Source organism: Ochotona curzoniae, unplaced genomic scaffold, assembly GCF_017591425.1.
Source record: "Ochotona curzoniae isolate NIBS_2020 unplaced genomic scaffold, NIBS_Ocur_1.0 contig_3037, whole genome shotgun sequence".
NCBI lineage: Eukaryota > Metazoa > Chordata > Mammalia > Lagomorpha > Ochotonidae > Ochotona > Ochotona curzoniae.
This window is the reverse complement of record NW_024465699.1, coordinates 7,351,288-7,378,806: the sequence shown is the minus strand read 5'-3', so window position 1 is coordinate 7,378,806 and position 27,519 is coordinate 7,351,288. Positions and strand designations below refer to the sequence as shown.

The 27,519-nt window shown below is 43.6% G+C and overlaps 1 protein-coding gene and 1 non-coding gene across 4 annotated transcripts in view; both read left to right on the top strand.

The window, feature by feature from the left end:
- The window catches only part of UGGT1 (UDP-glucose glycoprotein glucosyltransferase 1), an 89,393-nt gene that overhangs the window by 13,765 nt on the left and 48,109 nt on the right, over nt 1-27,519 (top strand). For 2 of the 3 annotated variants that reach the window (XM_040979148.1, XM_040979147.1), the window contains exons 5-15: nt 4,770-4,882; nt 7,035-7,209; nt 9,350-9,446; nt 10,298-10,376; nt 15,323-15,423; nt 16,906-17,005; nt 18,345-18,405; nt 21,275-21,366; nt 23,553-23,703; nt 25,001-25,120; nt 25,737-25,822. In XM_040979148.1, coding sequence (XP_040835082.1) covers nt 4,770-4,882; nt 7,035-7,209; nt 9,350-9,446; nt 10,298-10,376; nt 15,323-15,423; nt 16,906-17,005; nt 18,345-18,405; nt 21,275-21,366; nt 23,553-23,703; nt 25,001-25,120; nt 25,737-25,822 — 1,175 coding nt within the window. Of the gene's footprint in view, nt 1-4,769; nt 4,883-7,034; nt 7,210-9,349; nt 9,447-10,297; nt 10,377-15,322; nt 15,424-16,905; nt 17,006-18,344; nt 18,406-21,274; nt 21,367-23,552; nt 23,704-25,000; nt 25,121-25,736; nt 25,823-27,519 lie in introns of those variants that run through there. The other variant, XM_040979149.1, reaches the window with a different exon arrangement.
- Nucleotides 2,828-2,965, top strand: LOC121155725. The gene has a single exon (XR_005883712.1). It is a non-coding gene; the product is annotated as a small nucleolar RNA SNORA2/SNORA34 family (small nucleolar RNA).

Below are 27,519 nucleotides of genomic sequence, written 5' to 3'. Positions count from 1 at the left end.
TGCAGGCGGAGGCTTAACTACAGTGCCAGCCCTACTCAGGTCTTCTTAAGATGACTGGTTTGCTTCACTCGCAGCATCTGCTCAGTAGTCTCAGTAGTAAAATGCTGCTGTCATCACTTACATTCCCTGGAAACTGTTCAAATCTTTTCTGCCTCTGAAAAAGATGACTATATTCTACCTGAAAATAGCACAGAAGTTTCTGTGACCCTGACTTCCCTTTTGCCGTTCTTTTGTCTTAGTTCTAGAGGTACTTCAGGTCTTAATTGCTCACTTGCCGTGCCTCACACAGTGTCCTCGGTTGGCTTTCCTGATGAGTACCCTCCCTCTGAAGACGTCAGGAAGGATTCCGGGGAAGAATACTGCCATTCCTTTTGCAATTGTTATGTCATAGTTCTGGTGTGTACTCTGTACTTGCAAAGTCTAGATACAAAGTCGTGGTTCCTGTTTTCTTTCCTTGCCTATATTAAGCACAGACTGTTTTCTTTCAGCGTAAGGTTGCTTTCCAGAAACCACTGATGATAGCCTTCAAGGTCTCTCGCTCTTTTTAGCCAGAGATGACATGGAACTTTCTTTGAAGGCGTAACGTATCAGATCGCGGTTTGATGCTGCTAGCTCTGTGCCAGTATGCTCAGGTGGGCAATGTATCCTTTTAGTGAAGTGCTTTCAGAGCAGCCTTGGGTCGGTGGCTCACACCCAGCTGGGAAGGCCCATGGCCCATGTCACAGTACCTGGTTTGACCTCCAATTGCAAAGTCCTGCTGGAGTATTCTTTGGCAGGCAGCAGATTATCATTGCAACCCACATGTGAGATCTTTTTTTTTTTTTTTTTAAGTTTTTAAAAATAATCTTACTTAGTTGATCGGTACAAAGGGTCAAGGGCTACAGGAAAGTGGGTAATACCATTGTTTCCACACTAGTATCATCATTTTCCCTCCTGTATCTGGGGTCAGAGGAAAAGCAAAAAAAAAAAAAAAAAAAAAAAAAAAGAAAGAAAAATACACAAAACCCACCCACCCTCCTACCCATCCCAGGTCCTCGATGTAAGCTCGCTCCGAGGGTCCTGCTCAAGTTTTGATAGTTCAACAGTTCTGCATTGCTGCCAATCTCGCCGTTCCAAGCATGATGAAATCTCTTCAGAATCCACTGGCTGAAATAGTCTCTTCATGGTTTGGGTTCTGAGATCAGCAGTTCAGTTAGAGGGATCCCCAAAGTAACTTCATCTGAGGTGATCCCAGGCCTGATTCTTGTGTGTGCTTGCCAGTGCAGAGTCTGGCACAGTCCATCACCCCAGTCAGCTGCTGCATATGCTGGTGCTTGCAATTGCTGGGTCAGTTCTGTTTCCAGCCCTGTCTTCCACGCGAACCGATGGCGTTTGCAGTCCAGCTTGATCCTGCCGACTTCATACTCTGCCTTCACGCAAACCAGTGGGCGCTTCAGCCTAGTCGGGGTGACTCCCCACAACCCCCAGCAAGCCCATCCCCACCCTGGTTCCCATGCTTGCCAGTGTTGTCTGTCCCACCCATATCTGAGATCTTAATGAAGCACTGGTCTTCTGGCTGGTTTGGTCTAACTTTGGCATTGTGGGCTTCATGGGGTGTGGACTAGCAGATGGAAGATCTTTCTCTCAGTGTCTGTTTGCTCTTTCACTGTCTTCCTCTCTGCTTTTCAAATACAATAACGAATACAAACATTGAAATCATCTTTTGTTTCAGGAATGTCTTCTTATGTTAGAGTTATGTTACCTTGTTTCTGAGCTTTTTGATTCTGACTAGGTAATCTTTTATGTTATATCATCTCTTTAATGCATTATAATTTGCTTGTTTTATCTGTGTTCTGTCTGTATAGGATCTCACTGGCTGTGACTACACTGCCCAGTATCGTAGCTTCAGGCCTTAAAAGGCTATTTAAATAAAAATTAACCAAGTTGTTGAAGTAAAAAGCTACCTTGTGGGGCCCAGCACGGTGGCTTAATGGTTAAGGTCCTCGCCTTGAATGCGCCAGGATCCCATATGGGCGCGGGTTCTAGTTCCAGCAGCTTTGCTTCCCATCCAGCTCCCTGCTTGTGGCCTGGGAAAGCAGTCAAGGACAGCCCAAAGCCTTGGGACCCTGCACCCGTGTGGGAGACCTGGAAAGAAATTCCTGGCTCCTGGCTTCGGATGGGTGCAGCACCAGCCGTTACAGTTGCTTGGGGAGTGACTCATCGGATGAAAGATCTTCCTTTCTGTCTCTCCTCTGTATATCTGACTTTCCAATGAAATAGAATAAATCTTTTTAAAAAAAAAAGCTGCCTCTTGTCCAGTGCTCAGCTGCCAGATGAGGGTTTCCATCACTGCTGTCAAGTCTCTTACCTAAATACTGGTCTGCTCATTGTCTTACTGTAGCTTGGTAGAGGATTTGGCATAGGCTTGTGCATGTTTTGATGTGAAGTTAGCTTTGCTTATATTTTAGAAGTGCAGTGTCAAGAAAATAAGGTGGCTTCCAAATTGATAGTTACTCACGGTTTCATTCAGACCCTATCTGCTGTTTGCCTCTCTGTCCTATCCAAGTTTTAGCTTGCTCTCAGCAGGTGTCTTCCTGTGAGTTTGGGGAGAGCAGAGTGCCAAACTCCCCCATCCCTGGTGAATTTTACTTGGGTGGCCCATGTTCAGCTGATTCTGATGTGAGCAGAGCTCGATGGCCGCCACACCTCTCAGTTAGCACCTGTTGCTTGGGGTTTTTCCTCCCTAGGGGTGCCTGTGCTGTCCGCTGCATCCCTGCCTGCCTCGTTGGTGTGTTGGGTGTAGGGGGGGTGTTCCTTTCTCCCCAGCCTTATCAGAAGTGCCATCTGTGTGGCCCTGAATCAAGACCAGCAGTGTGCCGAAGCTGTTGGTTTCAAACAGGAGCCTAAAGAAATGTCTTTCCATGGTCTGTTGGCCATTTCAGAACTTTGGAACATGTAGTGGCCAATTCATTGGAAAGAAACACCAGAATACGAGTTTTGGGGCTTGCTTTCAAGCTGCTGTTTTTGTAGGGGAACTGGGGGAGGTTGTAAACTATGTTGCTAGTTGCCATCTCCATGGAGTTCTGTTGACTTTTTGGTAGGAAGTGTAATGATGATATATTTAAAAATACCTTTTAATGCTACATATTTAAACATTATACATGATAAAAAGTTGTTTGGGATTTGTTTCAAAGTGTTCCCACGAGGTATGATGGGAAGATAAATAAGATGGGCCATGCTTGATAATCATAAGGTTTGTACTTTTCTAAAGTAATTTACCAAAAAGCAATTGAGGATGGCCCAAAACCTTGAGACCCTGCACCCGCCTGGGAGACCGAGAAGAGAGGTTCCTGGCTCCTGGCTTCGGATTGGCTAAGCTCTAGCCATTGCGGTTGCTTGGGGAGTGAACCATTGGATGGAAGATCTTCCTCTCTGTCTCTCCCGCTCTCTGTGTATCTGCCTTTCCAATAAAAATGAATAAATCTTAAACTAACTAAATAAATAATAGCAGTGCACACAGATTTACTTGTCATTATGTCCTTTACTTATCCTATTTTGCTTGACTTTCTCAAAATGCCTCTGATTAACATTACAAATTGACTTGTCCCTTTAGGTCTTGGTGTAAATAAATAAGTAACTCCACAAATAAACTGACATCCCATTCAGCCTTTTCCTAGAATGCCTTGCGTGCACTTTTGATCATTTTACTTTATTGTGTACATATTTTTTTGTTTTTTGACTTTTTTTTAAAAGATTTATTTATTTTTATTGGAAAAGTAGATTTACAATGAGAGGGAGAAACAGAGAGAAAGGAAGGTCTTCCATTTGCTGATTCACTTCCCTAATGGAAGCATCGGTCAGAGCTGAGCTGATCCACAGCCAGGAGCTTCTTTTTTTTTTTTTTTTTTTTTAGATTTATTTTTATTATTTTTTCATTGGAAAGGCGATATACAGAGAGACAGAGAGGAAGATCTTCCGTCCAATGATTCACTCCCCAAGTGAGCGCAACGGGCCGATACTATGCCGATCCGAAGCCAGGAGCCTCTTCCGGGTCTCCCACGCGGGTGCAGGTTCCCAAAGCCCTGGGCTGTCCTCGACTGCTTTCCCGGGCCACAGGCAGGGAGCTGGAAGGGAAGCAGGGCTGCCGGGATTAGAACCGGCGCCTATATGGGATCCCGGGCGTGCAAGGCGAGGACCTTTAACCACTTGCGCCACCGTGCCGGGCCCCAGGAGCTTCTTTTGAGTCGTAGGTGCGGGATCCCGAGGCTTTGGGCTGTCCTTATGTGTTTTCCCAGGCCAGAAGCAGGGAGCTGGAAGGAAAGTGGAACAGTGGGGACACAGACCAGTGCCCAAATGGGATCCCGGTGGTTGCAAGGCGAGGATTTAGCCACTGAGCCATCAAGCCAGTCCCTGCTTGGTTAATTTTAGACTCTATTATGTATTGCCATTTCCGTGAGGGGTTTCAAGTTAATTTTCGTGTTTGGATAAAGTTGAACATTGTTACACTTTGGGGTTTGAATTGGCATTTGTAAGCTTACTTTTCCATAAAGTGTGGCTTTTATTCTCTGGACTTCTTTTTCTGTTTTCTTAGTTAGAATTTCGATGAAACTTTCCACTTTAGCTCGTGGCTGACGGGAGTTACCCAGTGAAGTTAACACAAAGAGAACTCTGGCCTGAATGTTGGGTAGTTGTTCATGTCTGCCTTCGTTGCTGTTATTTGATTATATTCTGATCGCCTGTTTCGAATGTGCATGCCTTCATGGACCCCCTGGTTGTGTCGTGTGTGACAGATAGCGGCTGACGAGCTCCCGGCAGAAGGCTGCAGCTCCTTTTTCTCAGTGCACGGAGAGAAGACGTGTGATTTGGATGCCGTTGAGACTCTCCTGCCGACAGCGTCTGAAAGGTAGGCTGCACGTGTATTTAAGCGTCATGCCTCTTACACCTGCTGTGTTAACTCCGCCTTCTCCTTTTGCTTGTGTATCTTGTCATTTTGGGTGTAATGGACTCTGGAGCTGGGCACACTAGATTTGAATCTCAGCTCCATCTCATGGAACGAGAAGTGTTTCTTTTTCTCATCTCACTTCAGAGTGGAGGTGATAGGAACATGTAATATGATGGGTTATTGTCCAGTAACAACTATCTGAGATCAGATCTCATAGGCCTGTCGTTAGCTTTGGAGGGAATACTGTGTGTATTGAGGCCAGTGCCTGCAGTGATGATATTAATTGCAATGATCGCTCAGGATATTATTAGCTTCAGACAGAAGAGATCATTCAGACAATAAATACAAGCCTTATTTGGGTATTAAATTGGTAATTAACATGCCCACATTTTTTACCTAAACACAGAGTTCCCTAGTGAAGGGCTGGGATGGACCACTCCGTGCCGTGTGCTGCAGCAGCACGCCATCCTCACCTGCTCTGACACTCTGAGCAGCGTGCCGACCATCTGTTTGTTGCGTGGGTTTGCTCGTTCAGAAGCACTGATGCCTTTGTAGGTGGCTTAGGTCTGGAGTGAGCTTGTCTGCCTGGCGTCAGTGCTTCTTACCTAGGATGAGACCAGAAATGCACTGTCTGTTCTAGTCCTCTCAGGCTCAGGGTGTGGACACTGGTAAAGGGGCAGACAAAAGCAAAGGCATTGTAATCCTTAACAAACAAAAAGCATCCGTTAATGTGTTACAGTAACAATGCAGGCCTTCATGAAGAATGCTATCATGTCCTCTTCTGAGAGGTGGTAACTACTTTTAAATCTTTTCCATAGTTTTAAATTTATGAACGTAGGTAGGTTTATTTTTACAAGAGACATCTTTTCATTTAGTGCAAGTAGGTGTATCTCATTATCTTTAGCAGATGTGTAATAACTTATGTAAGTGTGTCTTGTGTTTAGTTTTAACTGATGATTTTTTAAGGTTTCTTTTCTCCTCTCTTTTTTCTTTTTTTTTGCTATTGTAATGTCTGCTCTGTGTCTTTACTTTCTGTTGAATATTATAGCAGAGATTAGTAGGTTGTAAAGTCTGTGACTTGTATCTTGAAAATAATTAAACCTCAAGAATTTTTTTTGAGATGTTTTATAAGTTGTTAGGCGGCCCAATGCAGTAGCTTAGTGGCTACAGTCCTTTTGCCTTGAAGGCACCGGCATCCCATATGGCCACCAGTTTGTGTCCCTTTAGCTCCACTTCCCAGGCAGCTCCCTGCCTGTGGCCCGGCAAAGCAGTCGAGGACGGCCCAAAGCTTTGGGATCCTGTACCCGCGCGGGAAACCCAGAAGAGGCTCCTGGCTTCGGATCGGCAAAGCATTGACCGTTGTGCTCACTTGGGGAGTGAATCATCGGACAGAGATCTTCCTTTCTGTCTCTCCTCTCTGTATATTCGATTATCCAATGAATGTTAAGTCCATTAATAGAAAGAGCATGTTAGTTACAATGTGAAGAGAAAGGAGACCTGACTGTAATTGGCAAGTTACAAATTTAAAGTTATCCATTATCTACTTTTATTTGTTGATTTTATTTATTTATTTATTTATTCTTACTATTTGTACCTAATATTTTCCAATGAAAGAATAACCACATTTCATTTATAAGGGAGAAAATAAGCAAACTGAAATTGTCATACTTCAGTTGGGTCCGTATTCGCTCTCTGGCTTTTTTTTTCTCTTCAGTAATTGGTAACAATGACCAATAGAAGTTTACTTTATGCTTGTTACATGTATTTGATTTGCTTAATATATCTTTTAAAAATCATGAAGAGGTACAGGGGGTTTCAAAAAGTTGGTGGAAAAGTGGGAGGAAAAACTGGATATTGTGGTGCCAAAGAGTGTGTAGTTCCCGGGAGCTTTTTTCAGAATAGGCTTTTCCACAAAGTTTTTGGTGCTCATGTGTGAAACCTGGACTTATCATTGATCTTACTAAGTACATCCTACCTAAGGCTGTGATACTTTTGATATTAAACTGCCTATAATCTTTACTTAAATAACCATAATAGTGCTTTTATATTTTGTATGATTTTCATGAAGCTGTTTTTCTGTTACCATTTTAATCTTGTCGTGTTTACTTTCCAGGCCCAAACCTTTTCTGTTCAAAGGAGATCACAGATACCCTTCCACTAACCCTGAGAGCCCTGTGGTGATTTTGTACTCTGAGATTGGCTCTGAGGAATTTTTTAATTTCCACCACCAGCTTATATCAAAGAGTGATGCAGGCAAAATCAACTATGTGTTGAGACATTATGTATCTGTAAGTATTGGCTGACTGTGCAACTGTTTTTTTATTTTTTAATTATATTTTTGGCAATCTTTACATGGTTAATTAGGGTAAAAAGATTCAGGGGCTACAGGAAAGTGGGTAAGACTATTCTTCCCACATTGTTTCCTTCATGTATCTGAGGTAAAGGGAGACATTGAGGGAGAAGCCCCACCCAGTCTCCCATCCACTCATCCCAGGTCCCTGATGTGGCGCATGCGCCGAGCGTCTTGCTCTTGTGGTTTTGATAATTCAGCAGTTATGAATTGCTGCAAGTCTCGAACTCCAAGCACTATGAGGTCGTTGAAGAATCCTCTGATTGACATAGTCCATCTCAGAGTCTCTGTTTGCCCCATTTCTCAGTGCCAACTTATGACTGAGGTGATTGATTGACTTGTTCTGTCCTCTGTCTTTTCATGGTTAGGGTTCTGAGTCCGGCTGTTCGACTGGGGAGATCCCTAAAGAAACTTTGTCTGAGGTGTTCCCAGACCAGATTCTTGTATGTACTAGCAAACACAGGGCCCAGCACAGTCCCTTGCCCCTATCAGCTGGTGGTTGCAATTGCTGGGTCGGTTCTGTTTTCACTCCTGACTTCCACCAGAACCAATGTCCAGCCTGGTTCTGCCCAGCACATACTCGGCCTTCACATAAAACCAGTGGGAGCTGCAGCCTATTTGGAGCAACCCACAATAACCCACACCAGGCACACCCCCTACCCTGGTTTGCCAGTATATACAGCAGTCTAGTCCAGTCTGTCCCACATCCCATTTGGCTCTCCTACATGTCAATGAGTATTAAAGCCTAGTTCCATCTAAATAGCTCAACTATCCAGCCCTCATGGATGTTGTTGGGTACCTACCTCTCTGTCTAGCCACCCCAGCTGCTGTCCTAGTTTTTGTACCCTCCCATGGGAGTGGTAACCCAAGAGGGAGGTGTCCACTATTTCCATCCTAGGCCACTCCCACTCCTGGATTATGACCTCTCCAGGTGGTTCTGCACTTTAACTTGACAGAATTAGCCCCCAGTGCCACTTCTGCCAGCTGGTGCTGTAACTAAGCCCAACCAACCCTCACCCACTCTAATTGTAGTTTGCACCAGTAGGAACAATCATCCCAGCCTGGCTTTTCCCTGATCTAGGCCACATGAGGCGCACAGGTGTTGTAGCCCTGCTTAGTCTGGTCTGGCCCCATCCCCGCTCATGCTCTTCAGTGGGAGCAGCTGTCCAGCAAGGGAACCCCCCCACCCATATCTCCCCTGCCGGTTCTGTCCCCTCCCTTCCCGGTTCTCATGTGTGCTGGTTGGGCGCTGCGGTCACATCCAGTACAGATAACCTCACCTTGGCATTCCGTAAAGTGTACTAGTTTTTGTTGTGACCGAACCTGGCTTGACCCACACTGTTCTGGTGCTTAGATTTGCCAGTGGATGATGTGATCTGATTCAGCCGGGTCTGCCCCCGACCCATGCCTAATGTATGTCAGTGGGAAACTTTCCATGGTCTGTTCTGGGCTGCTTCCTATCATGCTTCTTGCGCTTACCTGCCAAGTCTGTGTCCTGCCAGAGGAGTTGCCCAGGCTCTTCCTTCAGAACCTCTCCCAATGCCAGATTTCATGCATATTGGTGGGTGTGTGAGCCAGGCTTACTCGGTCCACCTTCTGTCCTAGCAGGAACAGTGGCCTTTGCTGGATGGCCTTTAACTCAATCTGGTTCTTACTGTTGGATGTTTCAGCCCAGCCACGGCTTGTCCATAGTCAGACACAGCTCACACATGACACAGTAGGGGCAGAGATCTAGCCTAGTCTGTTCTATATCTAGCCTTGATTTCATGAGCAACAGGTGGTGCTGGAGTCTAGCCCGACTTGGTGCGTCCAGTCCCAATCCACACTTGTGCCAAGGGAGACTACAACCATATCCTGATCGGAATGCAGCCTCCATTCCAGCCCCTGCGCCTCCTCCGTGGGACTCCCATCTGAGTCAGCGTGTCCTCTTAGCTCCCCAGCTGGGCCTGTTTCCAGCCATAGATTGCACGCATGCCAGTGGTTACTTTTTCTGTGATAATATCTGCTGTGTATTATGTGATCTTGTTGCGCCTGGGGAAGAGTCAGGTTTTAATGATGGATCCTTGGTTTGCTTGCAGAATCCCAGGAAGGAACCCGTGTATCTCTCTGGCTATGGTGTGGAATTGGCCATTAAGAGCACTGAATACAAAGCAAAGGATGATACTCAGGTGAAAGGTGAATTTGTAAAAATAAGAGCACCGTGTTCTCTTTCCGTTACATACAGGTTATAGGAGAATCTGTTTCTGTGATGAAAAGATTAGATTTAGGAATAAGATGGGCCCTTGTGGAATTCTTATTCTGTCACATTTTATGGGTGACTTTAAGCAAATTTTCAATGGTTTTTTTTTTCCCCTCTGTGGAATGAAGGCAATGATATATGCCTCTTCCAGTATTTGGAAGGAATAGATAATGAATTTAGCAATGAAATTGCGCAAAACTTTAATTAGCAATAGCTATTATTGATGTGGTTAATAGCCATTAATTTGCTACTCTAAGGTGAAATTAAACTCCTGTATTGCTAATGAACCGTTTTATTTATATTTTCTGTGCATAGAATGGTTTACTCTACTACCTGTTGTAATACTCCAGGATTTGAATTCATTTTCTCAACCGCAAGTTTTAGACTTTTATTTTCTTCTAGCTCATTTTAAGCGAATGGAATTACAAAGTAAATAGAAAAAAATCCAGTACCTCTGATTCTTTTTTTCTCAGTAATTTTATTTAGGATTACAAATTATGCATAATTTTGACATCATAAATTTTTTGTGTAGCTATTAATTTTGAAATTTTTAGCAATGAAAATTTTCCAAAATTAAGGAGAAAAAAATACATTTGTTTTCCTGGAACATAAGAAATGGTAGAACACATTCTGTTTGTTCAGAGAATCATTGTAAAATGCTTAACCTCTTCAATGACATTGTAATTTCATGTGTTTTTGCCTTGTTTTAGCATTGCTCAAACTTTATTTAGTGACATTTTAATTTCTCATCTGAGTGTTTAGCCTTGCATTTGGTGTGGTTTTACAGGAACTGAAGTAAACACCACGGTGATTGGTGAAAGTGACCCTATTGATGAAGTTCAGGGGTTTCTTTTTGGAAAATTAAGGTATGCCTCTCCTATGTATTTTGTGAAGTACCCTTAATGCATCACTGGGTGAGATTTATTTATTTTCATTGGAAAGGCAGATTTATAGAGAGAGGTGAGAGAATAAGAGATGTACTGCTCACTAGTTTACTCCCCAAATGGCTGCAATGGCCAGAGCTGAGCTGATCCAAAGCTATGAACCCGGAGGCTTCTTCCGGGTCTCCCTTGTGGATGCAGGGGCTCAAGCATTTGGGCCATCCCCCACTGCTTTCCCAGGTGCATCAGCAGAGAACTGAATCAGAAATGTAGCAGCCAGAGGCTTAACCATGACACTATTCCCCGGAAATGGTTTTATTCTCTTTAAACTTGTAGTGAATGAGACTGTCATGCATTGGTTTACTCTCCGTATGCCTACAATGCTCTATGCTTCAGGCTGAATCTAAGTTCTGGGAACTCAGTGCAGATTTCCCAGGTACAGTAGCAGGCAAGTGGAGTTGGGAACAGAGCTGGGTATCCATTCAGCTACTCCCGCATGGGACAAGTGATCCCAAATGGTGTCTTGACCAGCAGGCCAAGCATCGTAATGCCGACTGTTGTCTGAGTTACAGATCTCCTTGCTATTACATTTTATAAGTATAGTATGAAAAATGAAGATTTATTTCTTTGAAAGGCAGAATGAAAGAGAAAGAGATCTTCCATCTGCTGTTTATTCCGTAGATACTGGAATGGCTGGGCTTGGGTAGGCTGAAGCCAGCAGCTCAGAGCTGTCTTGGTCTCCCATGGCAGAGGCAGGGGCGCAAGTACTGGGTGACCTGCTGCTGCTATCCCAGGCACATCAACAGGAAGCCTGAGCAGGACCAGAGTAGCCAGGACCTGGACCAGTGCTCCCATGTAGGATGCCAGAGTCAGAAAGTGGCATGCTGAGCAGTAGTGTCGTAGTGCCAGCCTCGGAAGCCTGCTATTTTAGAATGATGCTGTCATTGCCTTTCTGTTCTCAATTTCCCTTTCTGGGAGTCTCAGTTAATGGGATATAGTTATGTATCAGTTTTTGATTGACATAATAGGAGAAATCAAATGTTTGACTTAACTTTTTCTGAAGCAAAAAGATGCGTTTTAAGTTCAAGTGTCATGATTGCTTGTGTCAGACATAGTCTGAAGGAAATGTAAAAGAGTTATACCTACTTTGATGCATGTTGAATTGAAATACATTTTATTAGAACTTGCTTTATATGAAAAGGGAAAATAAATGTCTTTATTGAATTTTAAAAATTCCTTAATTCCATAGCCATTTTATGAAAAAATTTAAAAACATTTATTTATTTGAAAGAGAAGGTTATAAACATATCATATATGTATTTTATTGGAATGGCAAATATACAGAGAGTAGGAGAGACAGAGAGGAAGGTCTTCCATCGCATGATTCACTCCCCACACAGCTGCAACGGCTGGTGAGTGGCAGAGTTACCCCAAGAAAAGGAGAAAGAGAGAGAGAGAGGTCTTTTACCCAGTTTCATTCCCTAAATGGCTGCAATGACTGGATTTGGTCTCACTTGAGCTGGGATTCCCACGGCTTTGACCGTCTCCTTCTGCTCTCCCTGGCCGTAGGCAGGCAGGGAGGTGGAGTGGAAGTGGAACAGTTTGGGTGATGAACCAGTTCCCCAAATGGAATGCTGACTACGGTGGGTGGTGTACAACCCTTCTGCTCCCGGAAAGTATTTTGTAGTTGAAGAGTCTTTTTGGTTTCTGCAGTTATTTCTTCCATGCTTTGAAAATTGTTAATTAAGACATAGGAAGTTTTTTTTTTTAAGATTTATTTATTAAATATTTGAGAGGTAAAGTTACAAAGAAGAGACAGAAAAAAGAGATCTTCCGTGTACTGGCTCAATCCCCAGATGGCAGTAAAAACTAGGACTGGGCCACGGAAAGCCAGGAGCTTCATCTGGGTCTCCCACATTGGGGGGCAGGGACCCGAAGGCCTGGACCATCTGCTGCTGCTTTCCTCGTGCATTGTCCTGGAGCTGGACTGAAGCAGAGCAGCAGGACTCAAGCCAGTCTCTGCATGCACTGCTGGCCTTCTACATGTGGCTTGGTTCATTGTGGCACCAGGCTGGTCCCACTCTTCTGACATTTTTATCATGAAGAGTTTGAAGGAAGCAACCGTAAATGGATAGGCTGGATGGTGAAGGGTTGAGCACACATTTTAATTTCCTGCTGGTGGCATTTAAGACATTTTGAGGTCCTGGCATTTACAAGAACAAAACTAATCTACCAACCAGCTGTGTAGTTCATCCAGCTTTCATAGCTCTGCCTTTGATGACCCATTTGGTTAGCTTTAAATGAAGTGCATTGTGTTTTAAGATCATACAAAACCAAATAACTGGAATTATATTTATGTAACTAAAAGGTTTATAAGCATTTAGCCTGAAAAATTTCATTTTACAACTGGCAACATTTTTCTCCTTTTTATTTTGAAAAGTTAAAACTTCAGAAAACTGAGCCTGGTGTGGTAGCCTAGCAGCTAAAGTACTCATCTTGAATACACCGGGATCCCATATGGCTATTTATTTATTTATTATTGGAAAGGCAGTTATACAGAGAGGAGGAGAGATAGAGAGGAAGATCTTCCATCCAATGATTCACTCCCCAAGTGGCCGGAACAGCTGGAGCTGAGCCAATCCGAAGCCAGGAGCCAGGAGCTTCTTCCAGGTCTCCTACACGGGTGCAGAGTCCCAAAGCTTTGGGCCGTCCTCAACTGCATTCCTAGGCCACAGGCAGGGAGCTGGATGGGAAGTAGGGCCGCCGGGATTAGAACCGACGCCCATATAGGATCCTGGTGCATTCAAGGTGAGGACTTTAACCTCTATGCTATCCCACCGGGCTCATCCCATATAGTTTGAATCATGAAGGACCCACTTCCCTTCCAGCTCCCTGCCTGTGGCCTGGGAAAGCAGCCGAGGACGGCCCAAAGCTTTGGGACCCTGAATCCATGTGGGGGACCTGGAGGATGCTCCTGGCTTCTCATTTGGATCTGCGCAGCTCCAGCCATTGCAGCCAGTTGAGGAGTGAAACATTGGGTGGAAGATCTTCCTCTCTGTCTCTCCTGCTCTCTGTATATCTGCCTTTCCAATGAAAATAAATGAATATTAAAAAAATTCTTTTCACAAAACAGTGGAGGGCCCGGCTTGATAACCTTATGGCTAAATCCTCACCTTGCATGCTTCAGGATCCCATATCCTGCACCTATGTGGAAAACCTGGAAGACGCTGCTGGCTCCTGGCTTCGGATTGGCTCAACTCTGGCCTTTGTAGCCACTTGCCAAGTGAAAGCTGAATGGAAGCGCTCTCTCTCTCTAAATCTGTCTTTCCAATTAAAAAAAACAAAAAAAAAAAACAAAAAGAAAAACTATGGAAAAAATAAGGTTACTTCAAAACGTTTGATATATGTAGGATTAAAAGATAAACTTGTTTTTGTACCAAAGTTTTTGATTTTCATGTATAGTTTTTTACATTCCATGCACTTTCCGAATACCACGCAGAAATGATTGTTGCTATCATACTTGCTTTTTTGTTCCCGATAACTGGTTATAACGTTATCTGTTTTTCTCCACACATAAGCCATCTTTCATTTAAAAAGCAACGATGAGGCCAGCATGGTGGAATAGCTGATAAAAGGCTAGTTGCAGTGCCCGTATCCCACAGGGCACAGAGGCGCTCACTCCTGTCCTGGTTTGCCAGTTCTGATGCAGTTCGCAGTGAAGGGGTACCCCGCATGTATAGGCCTGGGAAGAAGCTTTTGGCTCGCCCTGATTAAGTGGCCATCAGAGGAGTGATCTGTTTTTCTCACTGCCTCTTCCCCCTCTCCATGTAACACTGACTTTCAAATAAGCAAATGAATCTTAAGAAAGAAAATAAATTAGCATTAAAAAAGATAGGCAAGTGAAGCCCTGGAGGGGAAGTTGATATCTCCTTGGTTACCTGCTGTGTGTGTGTTATCACCATGCTTTTCCTCTTACTGGGATCACCACTGCAGTGGTGCTTTTCAAATATTTATTTATTTTTATTGGAAAACACAATACAAAGAGAGAAGGTGAAACAGAGGAGGAAAGCGCTTCCATACCTCAGTTTACACCCCAAATGGCCATCCCGGATGGAGCTGAGCCACACTGAAGCCAGGAGCCAGGAACCTGTTTCATGTGGATTCAGGACCTCAAGCCCTTGGGCCATCCTCAGCTGCCTTCCCAGGTTATAAGCAGGTGGCTGGATGGGAAGTGGAGCAGCCAGGACACAAGCCAGCGCCCATAATCACATGTTGGCATTTGGTGGTAGAGGATTAACCAGATTAGCCATCATATTTGCCAATAACTAATTTATCTTTTAAGTCCCTCAAATTTATGATTTTTTTTTTTAACTTACAGGGAAGAATACCCTTGGATTAGACAAGGGAAGTTAGAGTTGTTGCCAGCTTCCTTTTAAATTTGCTTTGGGAAAGAACGGATAGTGGAAAGAACTAACAGACTTTTTTTGAAATTTTTGTTTTTGAAATTTAATGTACGATTAATTCTGTATAGTCTGTAATTCCCCTCCTTCCAATTTCCTACCCCTGATTGATTTTTTTCCCATAATGTCACAACTCTTCATAAGTAGTCACAGTTGCACCAGTGTGCTATTTTAGTGTGCCCTGACATCGCTGGTACAGACAATGTCAGACAGTCCATCATCGCATTGTCTGCATATTGTATGATTTCATTCTTTTTAATAGTTGAGCAATATTCCATGGAGTAGATCGCAGTTTCTTTGACCACTCCTCTTTGGATTGGCATCTGGGTTGTTTCCATGTCTTTGCTATTGTAGACTGTGCTGCTGTTGTAAATATAAGATTATAGATCCAGTTCACATTGGTAGTTTTAATTTCTTTTGGGTCTATTCGTAGGAGCGGGATAGCCGAGCCTAATTGACTATTTCTTTCAGAGATCTGCACCCTGATCTGTCAGTGCAGCTGAAGGAACTCAGAAAGCATCTGGTGGAGAGCACCAATGAAATGGCGCCTTTGAAAGTCTGGCAGTTGCAAGGTAATAGTAGCGTAGAGACATCACTCGTCTGCTTTTGGGTCAAAGTTTGTGGTACTGAAAAATGTAGTGTTTGAATTTAGCTGTATCTAATCATGGGATGTCGCAGATTTTAAAGACATCCTTTGCCGTGATTAGTCAGGTTTGTGTACTCTGGTAGTGCTAGGGAAGAACAGCACATGCGTGCCAGGATTTTCTGTCTCAGGCTTGTAGCACTGAATACTTCTCAGTGCCTTCATGTTCCTGTATGTGCGCATTTCCTACGCTGCGTCTCAGTAGAGTGTTAAGGCACGATAATGTGCTGGAATGTATCTACTTCCTCCTTCATAGATTTCTCCCTCCCTGTCTGTGTTCCTGAAAGTGTTAATGTCATATTTTAGAAATAGAAATGAGGGAAAACAGTTTGGGCTTGATTTGTCCTCTGCTGATTGTGTTAGTGCGAACTGTAATGTTTTATTGGGGTGCTTCAGGAATGGTTTAATAAATGGGGATCTGTGAAGGGAAGACCATCTAAAATTAAACCATGGGTACTGTGCAGTGATTTCCATTTTGTTTTGTTTAGTGAAATGCCATTTTTATTTCAATTCATAAACAGATGAACATCTGAATTTAGTTCACTTTTCTTAGCTGAACTGCAAATATTTTCATAAGAAAGCAAAACCAACATGGATCCCTTTAAAACCTCTAGCTTCTCATTTGCTTTTCCATGTGCACCAAACAAGTATTTGGAAATTCCATTGTCTACTGGGAAATGTGAACAAAGTCAGGAGATAGCTTAGTGTTATTCTTCCACATTTTGATTTCTTAGGAACCCTAGTACATTTTCCTCATGTAATGACCTGCTTATATTCGGTGCTTTCCTGTATTCCTTATAAATTTCAGATCAAATGGTTAGTCTTATTAACCACACTTGTCATTAAGCACAATTTTTAGGGAGCTCATTATGCAGAGTTTCCAGTAATGCAACAAATATTATTCAAAATTTTTCAAAACAGTTCTCTTTACCATGTATCAGCTGTTGGTGCATAAAGTGAAGTGTGATGGTTCTCTCCACAAACACCCTGTTTGGAAGCATGAATGAATTTTGCAAAATAAAATACTGATTTATCAATACAGTGACACCAACAGGATGAGTTTTAATGTAGATTGAGTGCCCCCAAGGGCTGTTTCCTGCATGGTTCATCTCCTCAGTCGTTGTCCACACCACTCTGAGAAGTGGTAAGAATGTTTAGGCGTGGACTCCGGGCCAGCTTATCTCCTGTGTCATCAGAATGATCTGTTTGTCACGGGGCAGAGCCCCATGTTCCCCTGTCCTGTTAGCCCTGGGCCTCAGGAGAGTGGCCTCCTGGAGAGCCATGCTGGATCACAAGAGCTGCTTTCTAAGGCATCGTTACCATGAAAATGACGATAAATGAATGTGAATTTGTTTCTGCCTTTCATTGCGATAGGTGAATAACGCTCTACATTTTATCTGGCATTTTACAGATCTGAGTTTCCAGACTGCTGCTCGAATCTTGGCCGCTCCTGTTGAATTAGCTTTAGTGGTTATGAAGGATCTTAGTCAGAATTTCCCTACCAAAGCCAGGTAATACAAAGGTTTCAATTTATTCTTCTCTTTAATATAGTACCCATTTATCTTTGTGTTTACATGCCCAATGAGGTCAGTGAAATACAAAAGTGCTGAAAAACAGTACCTTGTTCCCCCCACTAATGTTCTACTGAGAGGGCAAGCCCAGTGTGTGGGGATGGTCCTAGTTGGTTCTTATTACTGCCAGTTACTAGATGTGTGATCTCTATAATTAAATGATCTCTTTTATCTGACCATGCCCATCAGTAGAGGGCATGGTAGATAAGTAGATGAGAAGGACAGTCTTGACTTTAACAACTCGGCAGCATACCAAATTTGCCAGTGTAACCCATCTAGGTGATGGGGCCTTGCTTCTTCAGGATGTAGGTGCTGAATTTTGATGAGTCAGCTGAGTGCTAGAGTCTTAACAACTTCCTAGTGGCAGAGGTTTTGAACTTTGTAACATCACTTTTGATTCTGTCATGTTTCTTTACATGTCGCAAATGCATGGCAAAATGGCTTAAAAGTTTTATTAGGAGTTAATTGAAATGGTTGATTTTTTTTTTTTTAACTTGCAATGCTGAATTGCAGAGGTTAGGGGAGGGAATAGATAAAATATAGAAAAATCTTTGAACGATAGGTTTACTCATCAAATTCCTAAAATATCCAAGACTAGGCCAGGATGAAGCCACAAGCCAAGAATTGCATTCTGATCTCTCATGTGCACGTCATGGGTCCATCAGAAATACTGGCCTCCTAATACAGCTTTCCCAGCTTGTGCTGAATTGGCAGGAAGCAGTATTGGGAGTGGCATATCAGTGACTGATGGGGTGTGGGGCCCCAGCAGTGGCTTAATTTGCTGTGCCATGATACCCACTACGTATAATTGTGCCCCCCTCTTTTTTTTCCCTTGAGAAATCTGCATATGATGTTTTGATTTCAGACTTGATATTTTGTAAACAAATTTGTTTTTTAACTTGTAAAGTCACTTATATTGATTACAAATCAGAGTAAATCCATGTTTGCCACATCGTAGTACTTAAACAGGACACTTTGCATCCTCTCTGAGTCGGACAGCAGCCTGCAGCCTCCTTTCTCTCTCATCCTGCGGTGTGTGAGTGTAAAGATGGTAAACAGGAGGACAGATGGAAGAAGGCACGGCTCCTGCCTCAGTGCTCCTGCAGCAGCCTTCCAGCAGTGCCGCGCCCCTCCTAGAGGGGGAAATGCATGCTTCACTTGTAAAGGTTTGACTTGTATGTAGTTTCTGGAGCAAGAGAGTCTTCTTCAAAGTAGGGAAAATGAAGATGAAGACATTTGTATCAAACATTAAGCAATTGATCATATTTTTGATCCTCAGGGCAATCACGAAAACTGCTGTGAGTTCAGAACTTCGAGCGGAAGTGGAAGAGAATCAAAAGGTATGAACAGGCGCAAAATACTGACCATTTTTCTGTGATCTGTCTTGAAACGTGAGGACGTCTGAGGTTAATCCTGTGGCGTTGAACAGTATAACCGTCAGAGATGGCAGCATTGTAGATTTCTGTAATGGTCACATTTTTAGCTTGTCATCAGAGTTGAATATAACTACAACTGGAAGCATGGAACAGTGCTACCCCTTGCTTCAGAAAAGGAACACTCCCTAAATGTGTGTCACCCCTGTTGTTCCATTCTTTGCCAAGGCAGCTCCTTGCAACTCTTGGCAGTTCCTCTTGCCATTACTTCTACCCTACTTGGATTGCAATCTAGTTGTGCATTGGCGTCTTGTTTTGAATGTGAAGTCTTTTACTTCCTTCCCACCCGTGTCCCTGCATTGCTCCTTACTGTCATTTTTCCTGTCTTACTATTTTATGTTGTGATTTTTTTTTCCAGTTTTGATCTGCTCTAATATCGGCTGGTAGCTTTTTATGCTGTTATACATCCTCATACTGTCCTTTAACCTCCTTTATTGGGGTCTGTTTTTGTTTTTTTCTTTCAGTGCAGCACATTCTTTATGAGAATTCATTTTCCTCTTCTGCTTGTATTGAAAGCTTGGTGGGGTATGCAAATTTAGAGTGCAAATTTAAAGAATTGAAGACACTGTTACCTTTGCTTGGGATTTTGGCTTCAATTATGAGTGGTCTGAAGCCTTTTTATGAAGTGTGTTTTACTGTCTGGAATTATATAGGATTTTTTTCTTTTTTCTTTTTTTTTTTTTTTTGCTACATGCTCATTGGAAGACGAAAGTCTCTGTACTGTTGGATAAGTGATGTGTCTCTTAAATGTGGAGAAACATTTTGTTTTGTTTTAGAAAAATTTCTAGAATTCTTTGCAGTTCTTCACCTTGATTCCTCTTTGCTAGGTAATCTTTGTTTTTGTTTTTTTTTAAAGATTGTATTATTTTGATTGAAAGTCAGAGTTACAATAGAGAGAAAAGGAGAGACAGAGGGACTACAACCATCTGTTGACTTACTCCCAAATGGCCACGGTGGCCAGAACTGGGCCTGTCCAAAGCCAAGAGCTGGGAACTGCTGCCAGGTCTCCCACATGGCTGCACCTGTGGACCTGCGCCATCCGCTGCGCCTTTCCTAGGTTGGTCGCTGTCCAGCGGCGATGGAGCCTGTGATAATGTGTGCAGACTACTGACTAATGGTCAGTAGCCCAAGTTTATTAACGACGTTAGACTTTTCAAAACTGAGGATCACCTAGGTATCAGGGAGGAGGGTTTGAGGCATTAACATTTCAACAGTAAGAGGGAGACTACCTTTCCTTGGTCTGTTAGCTCTTGTTTCCCTGTCTTTGAGGTTGGGAGGGGAGTGGGGGAAACACCTTCCCCTGTTCTGTGTATACAGTTGTTTTCATGCAAATGGTATCCAATCAGTTGTCCTCCTACATTGGGCTGTTAGCTGGGAGCTGGATCATCTGAGAATTAAACTGCTAGTGCTGCAGGCAGAAGACTACCCTCCTGTGCCACTACGCGGTCCACCATTTTTCTGTACTTCCATTAAGCTTGGTAGCTGTAAGATTTTTCTGTTTAGTTCTTTTGTTTGTTTTGGTTTTAAAATATTTTTATTGGAAAGGCACATTTACAGACAGAAGGAACGGCAAAGATCATCCGTCAGCTGGTTCACTCCCCAAGTGGCACAGTGGCTAGAGCTGAGTCAATCTGAAGCCAGAAACCAAGAACCAGGAGCTCCTGCTAGGCCCCCCATGAGCACGCGGGGTCCCAAGGCTTTTGACCATCCTCCACTGCTTTCTCAGGCCACAAGCAGAGAGGTAGAATGGCAGTGGAGCAGCCAGGACACAAATTGATGCCATATGGGATTCCAGCACTTGCAGGGGAGGATTAGCCAGTAAAGTCATTGCACAGGGTTCAGATTCTCCTTGTGATATCCGTACCTGCATTAGGAAACAGTTAAGACGATCGTGATAAAGCTGACAGAGGTTGGAAAGAAACAGGAGCAGTGTGCCCTGTTGAACTTGCAGTCTTCGGTTCAGTTAGGTCCTAAGAAGTGTGTGGGAGTACAAAGAAGGAAATATGAGTCCACCTCAGGTTGTCAAGATTTTTTTTTTTTAAGATTTGTTTATTTTCATTGGAAAGTCAGATACACTGCTGAGAGCAGGAGAGACAGAAAGATCTGCCCATTGACTTACTCCCCAAGTGGTCACAATGGCCAGAACTAATCCAATCTGAAATCAGGAGCCAGGAGGTTCCTCCGGGTCTCTTACTGGGGTACAGGGTCCCAAGGCTTTGGGCCATACTCTGCTGCTTTCCTGGGTCACAGCAGGGCTTCCAGGATTAGAATCATCGCCTATACAGGATTCTGGCACATGCAAAGCAAGGACTTTAGTTGCTAAGCTCCCACACTGGGCCCTAATAAAACCCAGAAATACTGTGGTTTTGGAAAATGTTTTCTCATTGCTTTTTTTTTGTTGTTGTTGTCGTTAAGATTAATTTTTATTTTTATTGGAAAGGCGGATATACAGAGGAGGAGAGACAGAGAGGAAGATCTTCTGTTCAGTGGTTCACTCCCCAAATGGCCGCAACAGCTGGAGCTGAGCTAATCCAAAGCCAGGAGCCAGGAACCTCTTCCGAGTCTCCCACACGGGTGCAGGGTCCCAAGGTTTTGGGCCATCCTCAACTGCTTTCCCAGACCACAGGCAGGGAGCTGGATGGGAAGTGGGGATGCTGGGATTAGAACCAGTGCCCATATGGGATCCTGGTGCATTCAAGGCAAGAACTTTAACCACTACACTGTTGCGCCGGGCTCTCTCATTGCTTTTTAATATATTATTTCTTTTATGTTTCAGTATTTTAAGGGAACTTTAGGCATACATCCTGGAGACTCAGCTATTTTCATCAATGGACTTCACATTGATTTAGATACACAAGACATATTCAGGTATGGATGATGCATCTGTTCTTTGTAACATATAGCCCCTTGTGGCATGTGCAGGTCACTGTTCCTATGGTGAGATGGAAATCCTGGTGGCTTGCCAGGCCCCACTGTGTGTGTGAAGGTTGGCTGAGCAGTGTGAGTGTTGCTGTCTGCTGTCGCAGTGTCCACTCAAGCTCGCAGTGTGTTTCAGGGATGCCCTGTTCACCACAGGAAGGGAGAAAGGAGCAGGCTCTAGGGCATCTGCACTCCAAGTAGTGGAGGCTTATTTATTTTTTTTTTTTTAAGATTTATTTATTTATTGGAAAGTCAGATATACAGAGAGGAGGAGAGACAGAGAGGAAGATCTTCCATCTGATGATTCACTCCCAAAGTGAGTGCAACGGCCGACGCTATGCTGATCCGAAGCCAGGATCCAGGAACTTCTTCTGGGCATCCCACATGGATTCAGGGTCCCAAAGCTTTGGGCCGTCCTCGACTGCTTTCTCAGGCCACAGGCAGGGAGCTCGATGGGAAGTGGAGCTGCTGGGATTAGAACCAGCGCCCATATGGGATCTCAGCTCGTTCAAGGCAAGAACCTTAGTCAGTAGGCTACACCGCCGGGCTCTATTTATGTATTTTTAAAAATTTATTTATTTTTTTGCTTAGGCAGATTTACAAACAGGAGAGACAGGAAGAAAGATCTTCTGTCCGTTGATTCACTCCCCAAGTGGCCACAACTGGCCAGAGCTGAAGCCAGGAGCCAGAAGCCTCAATTGGATCTCTCCTGTGGGTGCAGATTCCCAAGACTTCGGGTCTTTCTTGACCACCCTGCTAGGCCATAAGAAGGGAGCTGAATGGGAGGCGGGGCAGCCAGGGTACGCACCGGTGCCCATATGGGATCCTGGTGTAGGCAAGGTGAGGACTTCAGCCGGTGAGCTATCATACCAGGCCTAAAGGAACGTTATTTACAATGCCATATGTCATGTCCAGAAGGCGTTCTGCCCACAAGTATCATTGCATGCCCACCCTTTGGGTTATCCAAATGCAGTTTAAGATACACTTGCTCTATTTTATCTTCATTACCCCTGAATGAGCAGTCCCACAGAGCTCTGCTTTTGTGTTTAAAATTTAATCAACAGGGTTGGCACTGGCTACATCAGAATAAAGATAACAGGACGTGCTGATGCTTCCGAACAAGGCTCACTTCACTTCGGTTCCGTTGGCTGTTACGTGCCTAATTGCATTAACATGCCAGTGACAAGTTAGTAAAAGCAGACGTGTTTACTGTAAGATTGTGTATCTGTGCATATACACACGTTGCAGAGCCTGTGTACTCTGCGCTTGTTCCATGTAAATACTTTGCACTAATGGAGATAAAGAAACCAAATTTTACCTCCTGATGCATTTCATGCACCTGTCCTTCTACATCCCAGGCAAACACTGAATTCTTTTTCCTGCGGTTTACATGTATGTTGCATAGTGTCTTTGTAGATAGACACTGATATTGAATCCTATATCCTGTAACATCTTTTGCTGATTTATTAAAATTCATTTTCAGGTACTTATAGATTCATATGCAATTAAACAATACAGATTAATATTGGTTTTTATTTTTATTTTTTTATTTATTTTGATTGGAAAGGCAGACATGCAGAGAGGAGGAGAGACAGAGAGGAAGATCTTCCGTCCGATGGTTCACTCCCCAAGTGGATGCAAGGGCTAGAGCTGAGCCAATCCGAAGCCAGGAGCTCTTCTGGGTCTCCCATGCGGGTACAGGGCGCCACAGCTTTGGGCCGTCCTCAACTGCTTTCCCAGGCCACAGGCAGGGAGCTTGGTGAAAAACAGGGCCACCGGATTAGAATCAGCACCCATATGGGATTCCGGCACTTTCCAGGTGAGGACTTTAACCACTATGCTAATGCGCCAAGCCCGGATTAATACGGTTTTTAAAGCCATGCAGTAACAAAGTAAGGTTTATGTCATCCTTGTGCTAAGTGTTTAAACTTGGAGATACTTTGTGCATTCATTGGTAGGCATCGGTGAGCAGGTCCTAGGTGCTTTGTTCAGTGTGTTTTGATGGGATAAAGCAAAGGTTAGCTTCTGTTTTTTATTTCCCTGCTAATCTGATTTAGCATTTAGTTTGAACTGAGCGGATGTTTTTCATAGCAAGTGTTTTTTATCCTACTGAACACCTGTTTGTTTTCCCCCAGTCTTTTTGATACCTTGAGGAATGAAGCTCGAGTGATGGAGGGCCTGCACAGGCTGGGAATAGAGGGACATTCTCTGCACAAGATTTTGAAGCTGAACATCCAGCAGTCCGAGTCCGACTACGCGGTGGACATCAGGAGTCCTGCCATTACGGTGAGTTAGCTGAGCCGGCTAGGGGCTTGCTGCCTGGGGATGTTCTGTATGGTTTCCAGTTATTTTTTTCTTGGGGATTTCTTATTTCATTCTTTTATTGTGGTTGGAAGGTTCGCAGCCAGCCGCTGTGCACATATGTTGGATGGTCGAGTGTTTCCCAGTCGAGCTATTGAGGATAAAGTGGTTAGGACCGTTGTGATGCTCCAGGTCTCAGCTGAACATCCTGCGACAGTGTTTCTTCTGTGTTTCCTCAGTTGCCTACAGGCCTTGTCTGTTTTTTGTGACAACATGTATAGCTTAAAGCTATTTTTAACATTGTGAGTTTTTGATGAACTCTCTTTATGGAACTTTAGTTCTTGCCTGCTATATGATCCTCAGCGCCTGTCTATCAGCTGTCAGAGAGACCGGGTCATCTTGGAGAAAGTGAGATTGGAACAGAGCTGATGTGGCAGCACTCTGTAGGCACCCAGGCCTGGGTGCTGCATTGTACATAGGGTAGAGGAATTGCATTGAAAGAGAATGTAGATGATCACTATTGAAGACTTACTTGGTCAAACGCCTTCTGTGTACTTTGACAAACCATGCTGTGTCGTTTGTTCTTCCGTTAAAGATGCCCTTAATTATGATGCATAAGTATGTTTAGGTTACTGTTAAGAAAAAGTCACAACCATGTGACACATCTCACCATACTTAGTAATGATTTACATCAGTGTTAGCATTTGACCTTGCTGTGTGAGATCAGTTTGGAGGGGATATGGTGCTACATGTGACAAATCGCTGTTTATATCCCTCTGTAGTTCTGCTTCTTGCTTGCTGGTCATTCTTTATTGCGAGGTGATGTGCAGTCCCTCCACCCGGTCTCCCCTGTTACTTTATCTTTTTGTTCCCTAGTAAATAACGTAAACATTTGGATAATCCAGTATTCCCGCAGAATCTCTTTCGTCAGTTTCCCTTTTTAAAAAAATTGAAAGATTTAACTTAATTTTTATTTCAAAAACAGAGTTACAGAACGGGACTAGAATTGGCGCCCGTAAGGGATATCAGTGCTACAAGTCAAAGATTAGCCTGTTGACTCACTGTGCTGGTCCCAAGGACTTGAGTTTTTAAATTGATACGTCTCACATTGGTCTTGGTGGTTGCAAATATCTTCACCTGTTGCATTGTTTTAGTCACTTGTTTCTCTGCTTGATCTCTGTAAATGACCTTTAATCATGTGATTCTGCTTAACATAATTTAAAATGTTTGTTACTGTACATTTCACTAAAATGTTTGCCCCATGTTGTGTTGTTTTGTCTAGTGGGTTAACAACCTGGAGCTTGATAGCAGATACAGTTCATGGCCTTCTAACCTACAAGAGTTGCTTCGACCCACTTTTCCTGGCGTTATCCGGCAGATCAGAAGGAACTTGCATAACATGGTAAGGAAGCTGCCCCTTCCTGCCTTAGCTCTGAGCCCTCTCCCTTGCCTTCCCTACGTTAGTGTCCTGTGCAGGGTGTGTGCTTGTGGACCACCTGCTTCCCCTCCTGCGATGACCACATGTGCTCGGTATTCACAGTGGAAGCCTTTGGCATGTTCCAGTCATTTATAGGGCCGTGAGCCATCATAGCAGTGTGGCATTGTCCAGCAAGCGTGTGAACAGGTACTCCTCATCTTTGAGTTAGGGATTAGAATGTGCTGTCTGAAAAAAAGTTGTTTTTGTCTTTTTTTTTTTTTTTAATTTGAGAGATAGATTTTACAAAGAGAGAGGAGACAGAAGGTTTTTCATCTGCTGGTTTGTTCCTCAAATGGCTGCAAGGCCGGAGCTGAGCAGGTCTGAAGTCAGGGGCCTGGAGCTTCTTTCTGGGTTTTCTGCATGGGTTCAGGATCCCAAGGACTTAAGCCATCTGCTTCTGCTCTCCCAGGCTGTGCTCTTTGTGTTTCTTGTTGTGTTTTGTTTGTTTATTTCATTTTCATTGGAAAGTCAGATATACAGAGAGAAGAGTGACAGAGAAGAAGATCCTCCATCTGCTGATTCACTTCCCTTCTCCCCACAGGTTTTCATGGTTGACCCTACACATGAGAGCACGGCGGAGTTGATTAACACGGCTGAGATGTTCCTCAGTAATCATATACCTCTAAGGTAACACTGGTATTGTCTTAGGATGTATCCGCTGTCACTGAGATTTTTCTCATTCTAAAATGCATGTCTTGTGCTCCTGAGTTGGAGGGAAAGTAATACTTGGAATCATTAATGGAAGTTTGATTTTTCCTTGAAATAAGGTCACTGTTTTTTAGGACAATGAATTTGATTGTCAATGAACAGTAGCTTTTCACCATTGAAGTGTTAGTGAGTAGCCCCTGTCAACAGTTTGTGGTCTCAGCTTATTCGCCAGGAGAGGGAATTTTCATGAGTGGGTTTCCGTGTCACAGACCCTGTGGCAAAGTGAGCTTTGCCAGTTAGCTTTGTTACACTGCCGTGGGCTGACTTGTGTAGAGGCAGCAGACGCACGGTTCAGTTGATGCCAGCTCTCCTCACATGACACTGAACAGCTAGAAGAAACTTTTACAGATTTACATATAAGTGTTAAGACGTTTGAACTTGCCTTCTGAAAAGTTGTGGTCATTTTATATGTTGATGAGGTTTGAATTCTTAGGAAACTTGGAAACAAAACGAGCGTTAAACCAGCAAGCACTGCTGCATGTTTCCCGGCCAGCACTGAGCTAGCTGCTGAGGGTGATGGCTAAGCCATGTGGCTAGGGTCCTGGCAGAGAGAATCTCTGAGTGCTGTACACGCTTCAGCAAGGCATTTGACCGAGAACTTTTGTGCTGCTGTTCATCAGGTGCTTTAGGAATTGAATCACCTGAGAAGCTGAAGTTTCAGGGGGAAGTAGGAATTTGGGCATTGAGTAAAGCAAAGTTTGATGGCTTGGCAAAGCAGAGGTTTGGAGTTCAGTGAAGGTTTTCTTATATGACTGCCACTTGGCTGGATGCAGCACTCAGTCATCAGCCCCCGAGAGCTGTGTTGCAGGAAGTTGGTGAGAACCCCAGGCCTGCAGCCTGCTGTACTCACTGTGAGCTGTCGTAGGCCTACGTGGAGGTATTGGCCTAGGCTGTGGAGACCAGGCATACCTCTGATGAACTCTCCAGTAGTGCTTGCCATGAGACTGGACCCAGGAGAAGCTAAATTCTGCAATTTCTGGTCTAGCTAATAGAAAAAGTCTAATGTCTTTTTTCAAAACTGAAAATGTAAGGAGGGGAATTAGTTTATGATAAGAGTCTGATAGTCTAATTAGGTTGTGGCCCATTTGTTTATTTTCATAAGACTGTTTAGGCTGCTTCTGTCCATAGCATACATGTGCAGTTTTCATCATAAGAGGATTGTTTTTAAATCAATTTATTTATTTTTCTTTATTTTAACAATCTTTACATGGTTAATTAGGCACAAGGATCAAGAGCTATGGGAAAGTGGGTAAGACTATTCTTTCCACATCTACTTCTTTTTCTATATCTGGAGTAAATGAGGAGATAAAGGGAGAAGCCCCTGGCTGGAGTCAGAGCTCTGGACGTGGAGATGGCCCCAGCCTGGAACCTACCAGCAGCCAACAGACATAAGAGGGTTTTAAAAAACAAGGATAATTTTCATTTCAAACTGACCCTTTACTGCCACCTAGTCACATATGAAGACACTCTAAAAGTTTGTGGAAGATGGAGCTAAAAGATAAATCTGCTTTGTTTTTGAAATTCATTCAATTTTATAGTGCACATTTTGCGTGAACTTTAAACATTTTTATTTGAAACAGAAGCACAGAGAAGGAGATATAGATTTTTCTCTTGCT